The sequence below is a fragment of the Protopterus annectens genome, chromosome 3.part0 (genome assembly GCF_019279795.1).
Source record: "Protopterus annectens isolate FY-2018-M chromosome 3.part0, PAN1.0, whole genome shotgun sequence".
In the NCBI taxonomy this organism is placed as follows: Eukaryota; Metazoa; Chordata; order Ceratodontiformes; family Protopteridae; genus Protopterus; species Protopterus annectens.
The window spans coordinates 1,998,828,755-1,998,841,757 of NC_056731.1; the positions used below are offsets into that span (position 1 = coordinate 1,998,828,755).

A 13,003-nucleotide genomic window follows, 5' to 3' on the forward strand; every position below is an offset into this window, starting at 1 on the left:
CATCTACAATATCGACTTGAAGGAGATGTTAGCAGTCCAGTTTGCATTAATAGCTTTCAAGGATTTACTTCTTCCAGGGCAGGTGTTGATTCTAACAGACAACACAACTGTCATGTGGTACATCAACAAGCAAGGGGGAACACATTCTTATCCTCTATGCAGGCAAGCAATGATTTTGTGGGAGACTGCTCTCAGTTTACAGCTAAATCTTCAAGCAAGGTTTCTGCCAGGAGCACAGAACTCCTTAGCAGATGTGTTGAGCAGACGAATCATGGATCCCCACGAGTGGAAATTGGATCCTCATGTATTTCAGAAATTGACAGTGTCATGGGGAACTCCAGACATAGATCTGTTCGCTTCTCCACTAAACCACCAGCTGCCAAAGTTTTGCACGAAAAGGTTTCATCCCACAGCTTGGAAAGTGGATGCTCTTTCTTTCAATTGGAGTAATCTTCATGTGTATGCCTTTCCACCACTGCCTCTCCTCCCAAAGGTACTACTAAAGGCCAGACAGGACAAGCCAAGGATGATTTTGATAGCTCCAGATTGGCCTCGACAGCATTGGTACCCATTACTGAGAAGCCTGGTACGGGAGCCTCCATGGCCTTTGCCTTCGATTCCACACCTGTTGTCTCAGGAGGACAGTCATTTGCTCAATGTCAAGCTTCATTCTCTTCACCTAACAGCCTGGCATATTCTGTTTTGAACCATAGTGGGTCTCAACTTCCACAGCAAGTTTTGAATGTTATTTTGGAAGCTAGAAGGCCTAGTACAAGGAAAGTGTACGCAGATAAATGGAAGAGATTTTTATTTTGGAGTGCAGCAAAGGATTTTGATGTTTCTGAGCCTAATTTAAGTCGTCTCTTCAATATCTTACTGAATTACTGGACAAAGGTTTGTCCTTCTCTTCTATTAAGGTTCATGCTGCAGCAATTTCGCTCACTATGATTGTGACCCACCATTGTTTTCTCATCCTTTGTTCAAGCAATTTCTTAGAGGGCAAAGAATATAAGACCCCACGTAGAGCTCCTACTCCTGCTTGGGATCTCAATTTTGTGTTGGAGAAACTCACTCTACAACCTTTTGAGCCTGCAGCTACTACCGAGTTGAAATATTTATCATGGAAGACTGCTTTTTTGTTGGCCATTACCTCTGCGAGAAGGGTTTCTGAGTTGCAGGCCCTTATGGCGGTTGAGCCTTTCTTAATTTTCCATAAGGATAGGGTATCTTCACGCACTAATCCTTCCTTTATGCCCAAAGTGGTTTCTAGTGTGGCTTTAAACCAAACTATTCATTTGCCTACTTTTTATGCAAATCCCCAAAATAAAGGGGAAAAGATTTTGCACACTTTAGATGTACACAGGCAGTTGCGATATTATTTGGACAGAACTAAAGGGTTCAGGCAGTCTCAGCAGTTATTTGTTTCTTTTGCTTTGAGTTTTCAGGGCAAGCCTGTGTCAAAACAAACTATTTCTAAGTGGATTGGGTTTTGCATTGCTTTCTGTTATTCCCATCATGGCAAGGAGATTCCAGCTGGGATTAGGCCTCATTCCACTAGGGCTACTGCCACTGACAGCTTTTTGAGGGGGTGGCAACTAAGGATATTTTGGAGGCAGCTACTTGGAGTTCAGTGCATACTTTCTCTAGGCATTATCACCTACCACTTTATTCTAAATCTAGGGCTGGTTTTGCCACTGCTGTTTTGCAGGGCATTTTGGCAGCTCCTGCTTCCTTATAGTTTGGCCATCCTCCCTTATCTCTGCTTTGGGATTCTACCCAAGTGTAAGGATTGCAGCAATGTTAGATGAAGAACATAGTACAGTTTTGTACCTACCATAAATGTAGATGTTCGAAGATCCACATTGCTGCAGTCCAATTTACCCTCCCTCCTTCCCCTCTGTAGTTAGAGGCGGTTGTGTGGGTTGGGTTGTCAATATGGTGTATATTGTATATATTGTACATATTTTTAGTGCTAGGATGGTTGGTTGTTCGTTTGCTGTCTTTTGGTTTTGACCTCTCTTAGGGTCTTCTGACATCTGGGGCAAGAAAAGACTGAGGATATGACGTCGGTCATGCGCATTTGTACCCTGACGTCCTGATGTCAGTCAAATGCACCTTGACCGACGTCAGCCTTATACTTTGATATTCGGGCCGACCGAGAACAGCGGACTACCCAAGTGTAAGGACTGCAGCAATGTGGATCTTCGAACATCTACATTTATGGTAGGTACAAAACTGTACTTTTGGGCTTCGCAAAATATTATTGACCCGTAAGTCGCCGCGATTGCTAAGCAGTTTGGAGTCCATGACTAAGCTTTTTAATGAAGGTGCTGCAGCTGCCACCATACGAGTTCAATTGGCAGCTATTTCAAATTTTCACCACGGTTGTGAAGTTTCTAATCTAATGTTTCACAGATTATTTAGAGTCTTCTTAAAAGGTACCATACATCTTAGACTGCCAGTTAGACAACCTTTTACTCCCTGGAGTCTGAATTTTGTGTTAATGGATTATTCTTCCTCCCTTTGAGCCTGTATCATCCTGGCAATTAAAATGTATGTCTTGGAAAACTGTCTTCTTGGTAGCCATTACATCAGCACGTAGAGTGTCCGAACTTCAGACCCTATCTATCAAACCCCCATATTTGTTTTTTCAACCTGGCAGAGTGTCGCTGAGGACTAACCTTTCCTTCCTTCCAAAGGTATGTTCGGAGGCTAACCTGAATCAAACTATTGAACTCCCAACTTTCTTCAGTAACCATTGTAACAAGTTGGAGTATATGTTGCATAAACTTGATGTTCACAGACAATTAAGATTCAATTTGAACAGAACAAAAGAATTTAGAAAATCAGAACAACTCTGTTTCTCGTGCTGACACCTAGAAAGGGCTACCAGTATCCAAAGTTACTCTTTCCAAATAGTTGACTGATTGCATAAAATTCACATATTCCTCAGCAAATCAACCATTAGGACATAGCGTGAAAGCTCATTTCACTAGGGCTGTTTCTACTTCAACTTATGCGGCTAGGCTGCCTTTGGACACTATATGTGCAGCTGCCACTTGGTCTAAGCCTCATACCATCATCATGCATTAAAAGTAGATAGGGCCTCAAGGGACAGGGCTTCCTTTGGTTCCACTGACCTCCGGAATATACTCCCGTGAGCCATCCGGGATGAAGGGTACTTGGGACGCTACCCATGTGTAAGAATGAATGGCGAGATTGAACAATTTCATATAAAGAAGTTATGTACTTACCATAACATTCCATGTGAGTTGTTCATCTCGCCCTCATTCTTACATTCCCACCCGCCGTCCCCCTCCAGGCTTCTCGAAGAACGAGTAAGACTTTTCGGTCTTGTGGGTCTTGTTCTAGCATTTCTTACTCCAGCTGAAGTACTGTTGGTATGTTATGTTACACATGTTGGGATCAGCAAACTAGATCGGAGGTGAGACAGAGGGCATCGTGAGATAGGGACTTGGCCTCGAGCTACTCTAACTCGAGCTTGTGAAAGCGTCCAGCTCGGAGCCGAGAGATCAGCTCCGAACCCATGTGTAAGAATGAAGGCGAGATGAACAACTCACATGGAACGTTATGGTAAGTACATAACTTATTTATTTTTATTTAAATCTCAAAGGCAATTTCCTTTTGGGGTCTCCCTCAGGGGAAAACTCTTTCTTCTTCTGTTAAGGCCCATTCCACTAGAGCAGTGGCTTCCTCTGGAGCCTTCCTTAAATGCCTGGACACTGCTTCTATCCTAGAAGCAGCTACTTGGTCCTCTGTCCATACCTTTACAAAACACTTTAACATGATCTGGCAAAGATTGTTCCTTAAGCCAAGCATGCCTTCTAAGTACAGACCCAGTGACAGCAGCCCTGCAAGATGCCTCTAGTGAATCAAAACCATATTGCAAAGTATGTTTTCCAACTTGTTCAGCAGAATGCATTAAATCCTGTAAATCCTTATTTTCAGCACAGTCAGGAATCAACATCATTTTCTGTTTAAGCAATCCAGTAATATGCTGCTGATACTTTAACATATGAAACTGGCAGCTTAAGGCCCTAATGGCCAAGGTTGCAGAATTGTATACCTTCTTACCCCATCTATCCAGCGCCCTGGAATCTCTATCAGAGGGATTAGGATTTTTGGCAGTAGTAGCCTTCATGCCCTTGGGTCCCTGTGAAGCGGTCTCAGGGTCCGCAGTAGAATTTTTAGAGAGGAACTTGTGAGAGTCGGGGACCCTGTAATATCTATCAGGTTTTCTGGGAGCAGGAGGTAAGGAGTCAGGGGCCAAGCTAGATTCCGAAAAGGCATCAACAATGTCCAGTACAGGAGGGATAGCTAAAGGTCTGTGTTGAGGCAGGAGTAAGAAATCCCTAAGCCTCTTTAGAACCAGAGTAATCCTGGCTTTCCCAACGAAAATGCTCCCTAAGAATATGCAAGGTTTCAACAAAAGAGAAAACCTCTGGGGGGGAAGCAGAGGGAATAGAGTCCTCAGCATCAGAATTCTCATAGGTAGATAAGGGTAAATCCTGGTCATCAGAGGAAACAGAAATTTCAGAATCCTGATCAGAAGAATCATAAGCAAATTCAGTCTTAGGTCTCTTAGAAGGGGAAGGTTGGTTTCCCCTGATTAAAGTAATAATATCTTCAGCCATTCTTATCATTTGTTTTTTAGGCATAGAGGCCTGACCATGCGGTCTGGGCATCGGTTTTCTAGGCATGGATTGAGTTTTAGACCTTGAAGAAGAAGATGGTTTCAGTTTAATATGCTCGTCAGTAGGCCTGAATACACCCTCAGAAGTCAGTGCCTGCACAGCGGCTCAGGACCCATCCAAGGTAGAGACATCCGCAGGTTCCACAGTTGAAGCATCTCGCAGCATACTGGACTCCGAATGGGTCTCCGTAGAAGCCTGCGAATTTGAAGTAGCTGGTATCAGGGGCTGCGAAAGCGCCTCACTGAGTACCGGCGAGCTGGTGACTAGCTTAGGAGAAGCGTCGTCGGCAGCTTTGGATCTAGGCGGCCTGTCTCTGTCTTTATCTTTGAGTTTTTTTGGAATGTCGGTAGTCTGGTGGCTTACCGAAGCCGTATCTGGGTAATTGAACAGAGTACCAAAATATTTAGAAGCGTAAATATACCAACGACAAATAGTTTGTTGTTTAAAAAAGGCACACAAACGACAGCGAGGTACGTCGTGTTCAGGGCCCAGACAAGGAATACAGTACGAATGAAAATCTTTGAGATATTTGCTTTCCACAAGAAATACAATTATTGACTTTTACTGACATCGGTTTAGAGCAAGAAAAAATTTTCCCAACGTGTAGTACCTAGCTTTAGTTGAAGACTTCGGTTCTGAAACTCGAAAACGAAAATTTCAGAAGTCTGCCGACCTGCACTTGTGAACTGCTTCTGCTTCGGGCACCGCACGGCAAGAAAGACTGATGTAATGGCGTCGGCTGCATGCTTTATACCCCTGATGACTTAACTTCATGGAAGATGTGACAGCAACCGACGCAGGACCCAGGAATTTGATAATCAGGCCAACTGAGGCTACTGCAAGCAGATAACCCAAATGTAATGACTGCAACACTGAATACACTCGAACATCTATATTTATTGAATACTGCAACATGGAAGAGAAGGGCATCTGTGGTTATGGTAAGATTTTACACAACTATTCTTTCTGACTGATTTGCCTGATTCTGAGGCAAAGTCTTCTGCCATTTCTTTGTTGGGCAGTTCTTCTCAGGTGGCTCTTCAGTCTAGAAATTGCAGTTATGATACTGCTGATGCCTCTTCTAGGGCAGCTGCCTCAGGGTCTGTGTTGAGAAGGTACTCTTGGTTGCACTTACAGGCTCTTCCCGATGATATCAAATCAAAGCTCTTGGATTCTTCTTTAGATAATCTAAATCTCTTTGGCTGTGCCTGGACTGAGCTGTTTAATACCCTTCAAGACAAAGGTAAAGATGTGCAGGGTCTGAAGCAACTCTTTTTATCTCCTGTCCCTAGGTTCCAGAGGAATTACCCCTCCAAGTCTTCCTGTGTCCAAAAGCTGCCAAGGCAGCCTTCTTAGGGATAAAAGGTCTTCCAAAGGTGGTTTCCTGATTAAATCTTTTCTGGGTTCTAAGCCTCAAAAGCCTTCTTTCCCTGACAGATGTGCTTCCATCAGACATTCCGCCACCTCTGCCTCTCAGCTAGGTTCCTGTCTCCCTCAGGTTGACTCTGTCCTTTCCTGTTTGGCAATGGACAACCACTGACTCTTGGGCCTTTAAATAAGCCATTAATATTTTTTGACTATGTCTAGGCATCTAAAAATGCATAACAGCACCCCACCCCTTAACCCCTCTGTCATGGAGCCATACCTTGCTAGCACTCAAGCCAACAACACTCTAGTCCGCCATATCACATCCACCGTAGATAACCCCCTACTAGTTATTTTACTCATCCAGCTGGCAGGTGTTTCCACAACTTGATATCCCAGGGGACTTTTGTTCCCACCAGATGGGCCGGTTCCTCCCCTGAATCACCGTTGACTCCCACGAATTTAATCCCTGGCCACTAATATGGACTCTGCTCTGATTTTGATGATCTATTTTTTCCATTCCCCACCCCCACCAGAGTAGTGGACATACCCTTAGAATCCAGCATTCACCACTCTGGATATCGCCTGAATCACTTTAAAATGAGGGATGTTCTTCCTATTGTCTTAACTTCTTCTTATCCACTAGAGATTATTTTAGCAGACATCCTGCTTATTAGGGCATCACTAATTTAATAGACAAATTGGTACAACTCTCCATGCTGGCGGCTGGACCCGTGTCCTGCACTGTTGTAATAGTCAGAGTTTTTTTCTTTTTTACCCTTAAGTGGTTTCTTTTTCTGCCATTGTTAGTAATGCTTCCCCCTAGAGGATGAAAACTCTTTGATCTGTTTTTATAAGATATTTCCCCCACCCCGCCAGCTGGCTCAGTTATAAACTTGGCGTAAATCGCAGTAAGAATTGTGCAGATATCATAAGAATATTTATGGGAAATTTGTGACAACACGCTGGTAGCTCGTCCTTGCTAAATGGTTTGTAATATAATGTGGGGCAGACAAATGTTAAAAACAGTAAGTGGCCATTGTAGAGCCTATACGCACTAAAAATCCCTGCTCCCTTCACTCTTAAGGCAGGACTAAAGTATAATGCTTAGCTAATTACAGGGCTGTTAATGCACATTAAGAAATTATTGGCATTTCTACATGGCAGGCTATGACCTGCCACTACTACTGTGCACTTCATTTTTAAATAAAATCTCTCAGGTTGACCCATCATGGCTGCCTTGGCGATCAGTCTTAGAACGCAAGGCACCCTTATACGCACACACACACACACACACACACATATATGTATGTGTGTGTGTGTGTGTGTGTGTGTGTGTGTGTGTGTGTGTGTGTGTGTGTGTGTGTGTATGTATGTGTATATATATATATATATATATATATATATATATATATAAAATGTATATGTGCATTTTTTTACCCCATTTCCAAGTAATGCCCAGCTAGGATGGAGAGTGTCTGACAAATTCAGTTCACATAAGCTAACAGGCACCCACTAAACATATGCTGTGTATTTATTTACAGACGTTTTATATTCCTTTTACACAGATCCTGAATTTTCGACTAAGGAGACACCGCTGCAGAAAAACAGTGAACACATCCACTGCTGTAAAAGTGTTTCTACACCAAAATAAAATGTAAGCTCCACCTACCACTCTTACTACTTACTTAAAACATTCCACCTTAAAACTCGTTCTTTTTACTTTTAAATTCAACCATGCCAGTACACTCGGCAGTTAGCCCAATAAGAATGAACTAATAAGACTTAGTTTTTTGGGAGATCTGATGAAGACTGTTCGAAAGCATAGCAAATCTTAAGTGTAACAAAATCACTACAAAAGCAGATTTAATTACACATTATCACAATTAGAAATTTTTCCTTATAAATGATTAATTAGTAAGAAATAATTTCTTATTTAAGTAATTCACCTCTGCCTGAGTCACTAACTTTATTGACTGTGATCTGTTTTCTGTGGTTTGTGCTCAGTAACCGGTAAGGCCATGATTATTTAAAACTGATTCAACTCTGTGTTTAACATTTGACCTGAAATAGAACGTTGATACAAACAAGGAATTGGATTAAATGAGAAAGACATACCCCACCTATTAACCCACCCCCTAATCCACAAGGTGACTCCCACTATGACAATGGGAGGTCAGTAGGGTATGCCTCCCACACACCTAATGATGTAATGGGTGGGTAGAATCAGTGATCCACCCACCAGGAATGCAGTAAAAAAAAAAGCTGTCTCTAAACCATTTTTACTCCTTCAACTAAGCAGCACTTATTTGCCAATAAAGAAGCTTCCTAAAAGAACTGAGCTGATTGAGTCTTCTTTTTAAACTAGCATTAGGACTACAGAGTATCCTGCCACAGGGGCCTGAAACAAAAGGGATGCTTAAAAAGGATCACCCCATGCCCACAAGAGTAGGAGGCACCCACTTCTACAGGAGATCCTTCCCCAGATGCGAAGGAATTATACAGCTGCAACCAAAACAGTAGCTAAACTGCAGGCCGTTGTATAAAGTATATTTTTGTAGTCCAAGATGAATTGGTAGCTCCCTCCCCCACACTTTGGTAAATGTGCTGATACTTTACAAGAATTACAAGAAAAATATTTTCTGACTTTTCTGTAGATATCACAGACGTCCTTGATCCTAGATTCAAGTCATCTTAAATGTAAAGTGGTATAAACAAGAAGCATTTAATGTTAAACGCTTAGCATTTCAGTACTGTGATGCTGCATATGTAAATTTGTCAAAAGAGGTGACAACTTCATTTGAATCACTGGCTAATCTAATTGCTCTGTTTTGCTATGAAAGGCATGGTTACATTGGAAGCAGTTGTTAATCAATGTAAGTTCTCTTCCTGTCTGCAATAAAGACCATGGAAAACAGTTTCACACCTCTTTGTCTTGTTTACTGCAGCCTGAGGACCTGCCGTCAGCAGGACTAATTACCTGTATAAGATTGTCAGCAATACCTGATTAAAATTTTTCAGTCTTTGTGGTATGTCATGCTGGTGTAGACAAATTCCTTTGCAAATTATGTGAGAAGTTAAGCTTAAAAAAGTGGGTGATCTTTCCCTTCCTTTGATTCCAAGGAAAGGAAGTGAAAGATTTATAAAGTACAAGTAGGTTTCAGATACCTACACAATACTGAATTCATATTGCAAGAAGAAAAGCAACCCAAAAGTGGAGTTAAAACTGTAGGAGAAGGTGTAGTTTTCCTTTAAATAGATTTGACTATGTAGGTTGAGGGCAGTTTATTTTTTCCTTAAGTACATAAATTGTAGAAACTAGTACTTTACTTGTATGTTTACAGTTAATCTCACATACTCTTGCTTTACCTGTTTTGCAACTTTATAAGGATGTTTAGTTAATTTCTGAAACATTTGTATTAATATAGTAATTCAACACTCTCTGTTTTACGTTTTAGTGGATACTCCAGAGAATTTTATGACCAGTATGTCCAAAGTCAAGACAAATCTGTTGTTAATAAAATGCAGCAGAAGTATTGGAAGACCAAGCAGACCTTGATAAAGGTCACTGGGAAGAAGGAAGATGAACACGTTGTTGCTTCCGATGCAGATCTGGATGCTAAGTTGGAGGTATGCCTTGTTAGCAATTAATCATAGCACACTTTTCAGTTATACAGGTGTTCATAAGTTCATAGATAGGTGCTAGGCTATCAGCCCTGGGGCCTATATAAGCCTAGCCAAAAAGGTTCCCTGGCTTTCGTCACCCAAGAAAATAATTTTCCTGTGCCTGTCGAGCAGTGCCACAGAAGTGATCACTGGGGTGAATTTTCCATTTCCGATTCAGTTGTCAATATTTTTCTTAGAGGGTCAATGAGGAGCTTTGCTTGACATGAATGGGTAGTTTGTTTCAGAGTATGGGAAGTCTCTGGAACAGGAATCTATCCCTCCAGCATGTTCTGTTTATTGTGGTGACAAGGTTTAGGCCCCTGGAGAGTGTGGTTCGGAGAGATTAGGATTTCTTTATGTGTAGCATGCCCAACAGCTCTGGGTTTCACATAGCTTTGTATGTTAGGCAGAGATCGCCTCTGAGTAGGTGATGTGCAACGGAGTAGAGCTGGAGTTTTTTGAGACTGTCTGCGTATGACATCTGTTTGAGGCCAGTAATCCTCTTAGTGAGGTATTTCTGTGGCCTTTCCAATTGTAGGTGTCTTATGAGATACATGCCAAACTGGGCATTGTACTCTATAATGGGTCTGATGAGGGATGAGTAGAGAGGAACAATGACCTCCTTTTTTCTAGAGGAGAACCCTTTTGTGATGTGTGCTATGTAGAAGGATTTCCTGACTACTGTGGCGATATGGTTATCAAAAGAGAGACTGCTGTCCACCTGTGTCCCGAGGTCTCATCACACTTTGTGTTTAGTGAGCTACGGAGTTTTTCCCAAAGGGGATGACAGTGCACATTTTGGCATTGAGCTTGAGGCCATGACTTTTGACACCAAACATCTGTCTCTGTGAGGCCCTTTTGTAGAATGTCTACATCATTAGGTGATTCTGTTATGGCTCCCAGTTTGCAGTCATCTGCAAACTTTGTTAGCCAAAGATCTGCTGTGTTGGCCTGCACTTCAGAGAAGTAGATGCTGAACAGGAGAGGACCCAGGACCGAACCCTGTGGTACTTCACTCGTCACTGGTCTGAAGTCAGACTTGAAGTTGGCTACTTTGTGTGTGGGTTCTGTCAGTGAGCCAGTTGGTCACCCGTCTTGTAACATAGGGATTTATGCCCAGTTTAGTGAGTTTATCTATAATTCCAGAGTGGGGGATGGTATCGAAAGCTTTGGCGAGTTCAAGATAGGCTATGTACACTACCTTTCCCTTGTCCTACGGCTCTAGTGACTACTTCAAAGAAGTCAGTCAGGTTTAGTAGACATGATCTACCCTTTACAAACCCAGGGTCTGGAGGTTACCTATGTCTTTGTTTATAAGCTCCAAGATGATGCATTCCATGGCCTTGCAGACCAGGCCCGTCAGGCTAATGGGGCCGTAGTTTCCAGGGTCTGTGGTGGCACTCCTTTGTGGAGTGGAATAACTGTCGCTGTGTGCCATTCACTAGGCACATAGCCTGAGGTGAGGCTATGATTGAACATGGTACTTAGGTGGGGTGCCAGTTCGTTCTGTAGTTTGTGCAATATGCAGCCTGGGTTGTTGTCTGGTTTCATGGATGCTGTGTTCTTGGCTTTGGAGAGTGCGGTCTTTACTTGTTCATCCGTGATTACAGGGGCTTTGCAGTCTTGCGGTATTAAGATGGGCCCTTTTAAGGGTGAGAGGGGAGTAAAAAATCAGGTGTCATCAAAGATGCACACATTTTCACAGTTGCCAGGATCAGGATTAGACCTCCTACCTAACTAGTTTGCTATACTATGGTATTACGCAGTTATCACTTGTGCCACAGAGCTTATAGGTGTGTTAATTAGCACAGCCAAGTGTATATTTTTTCACCTTTGCACAGCTCTTTATTTACAGACGGAAACCAATTAGCTAACTCAATAGCAGAGAGAGAAGTTTGCTGACAAACCTGAATGGTGTCTGCAGGAAAAAGCGTGTGGGGTTTGCCTTTCCTGTGGGGATGGTATGAGGAGTTACTGCTGTTACTGTTCTAGCGAGCATATGCTAAGAAAAAAAAAAAAAAAAAACGGCAGGAGTAGAGACACCTCCACAGCATAAATGTGGCAACATCACTGTATGTTGCATATGTGAAGAGGTAAACCTTGAGATGTTTTTTTTTTTCCCTTTTTCCTGAGGCAGGCAGCTACTTTCTTTAACTTATTTAGACAAACATGTATGTGTTTGAGATTGTTCTGTCTGCTTTTCTTAAGAGCTAGTAACTTGTTTGGTGTATTGAAGAAGTCTAACCTATGTATGTTATCCTGAGATCAGTATATAGCTATTGAAACTTAAATCCAGAATGACCTATAAAAATGGACACGCAGCTGCATTTGCAAGACATTTAGTCTAAAATTAAATTGTTGCTGGCTCTCTTTATGATAAAATAAACTGTCAAGCACTTAAATATATAATATAGTTGGATTACTGGCCAAAAAAGTTTGTATATTTTTGTATGAAAGCAATATCTTTATTCTTTTGAAATGTTGCATCTTAAAATTGCGTTCTTTTCATCAAAGTTCGAGATCAGAGGTTATTTCATATTTAGGGTTCCTATCAGCATTTCAAATGTTGAAAACGTCAAATTTAATGTCATCGAACTGAAATGTTCGAAATCGCAGAAGAGCGAACTGATGGAACATCAATTTCTTTCCCAGGGAAAGAAATCAGTGGGCCGTCATCAGAGTTTGCTATTTCCTCCACTGTTATGCAGTCTCGCAGTTGGTATATTTAAGTAGGGGGGTTTGGTGGGCACAGCCCCCACATCTGTTAGTGTTTAAAATATTAAAATTTATTATTTTTTGCACAGAACACATATTTCTTTCCCTGGGAAGGAAATTGATGTTCCGTCAGTTCGCTCTTTTGAGATTTCGAACATTTCAGCTCGATTAAATTGCATTCGGCGTTTTCAGCATTCGATATGCTGATGTAGACCCGATATTTAATGTCATTAGTAATGTAAGGTTATTTTGTAATAACTTTGCCAGTATTATTTTCTAAACAAATGAGAATACATTGCATCATGTTGCAGATGCTGGCAGTTTTGTGCAGTCTTTAGGATAAAGACAGTCCAATTGAAGATGGTCACTCATAATGCCCTTTCTACGTTGTTGTTGTGTTTTTCGGCTTATCCCGGTTAGGGGTTGCCACAGCGGAACTCCGGTCCACTAATGATTGGCAGTAGATTTTTACGTGCCGAGTTGCCGGCCCTGACGCACAACCTTCAACGAAGACACCCCCATTCACGCATGCCTCCACACAG

At 42.0% G+C, this 13,003-nt stretch overlaps 1 protein-coding gene across 1 annotated transcript in view; it reads left to right on the forward strand.

Annotated features, from left to right (window-relative positions):
- Positions 1–13,003, forward strand: part of LOC122797240 (islet cell autoantigen 1-like) — a 472,425-nt gene that overhangs the window by 226,626 nt on the left and 232,796 nt on the right. Inside the window, exon 3 of the mRNA XM_044066089.1 lies at positions 9,539–9,710. Coding sequence (XP_043922024.1) covers positions 9,539–9,710 — 172 coding nt within the window. The remainder of the gene's footprint in view (positions 1–9,538; positions 9,711–13,003) is intronic.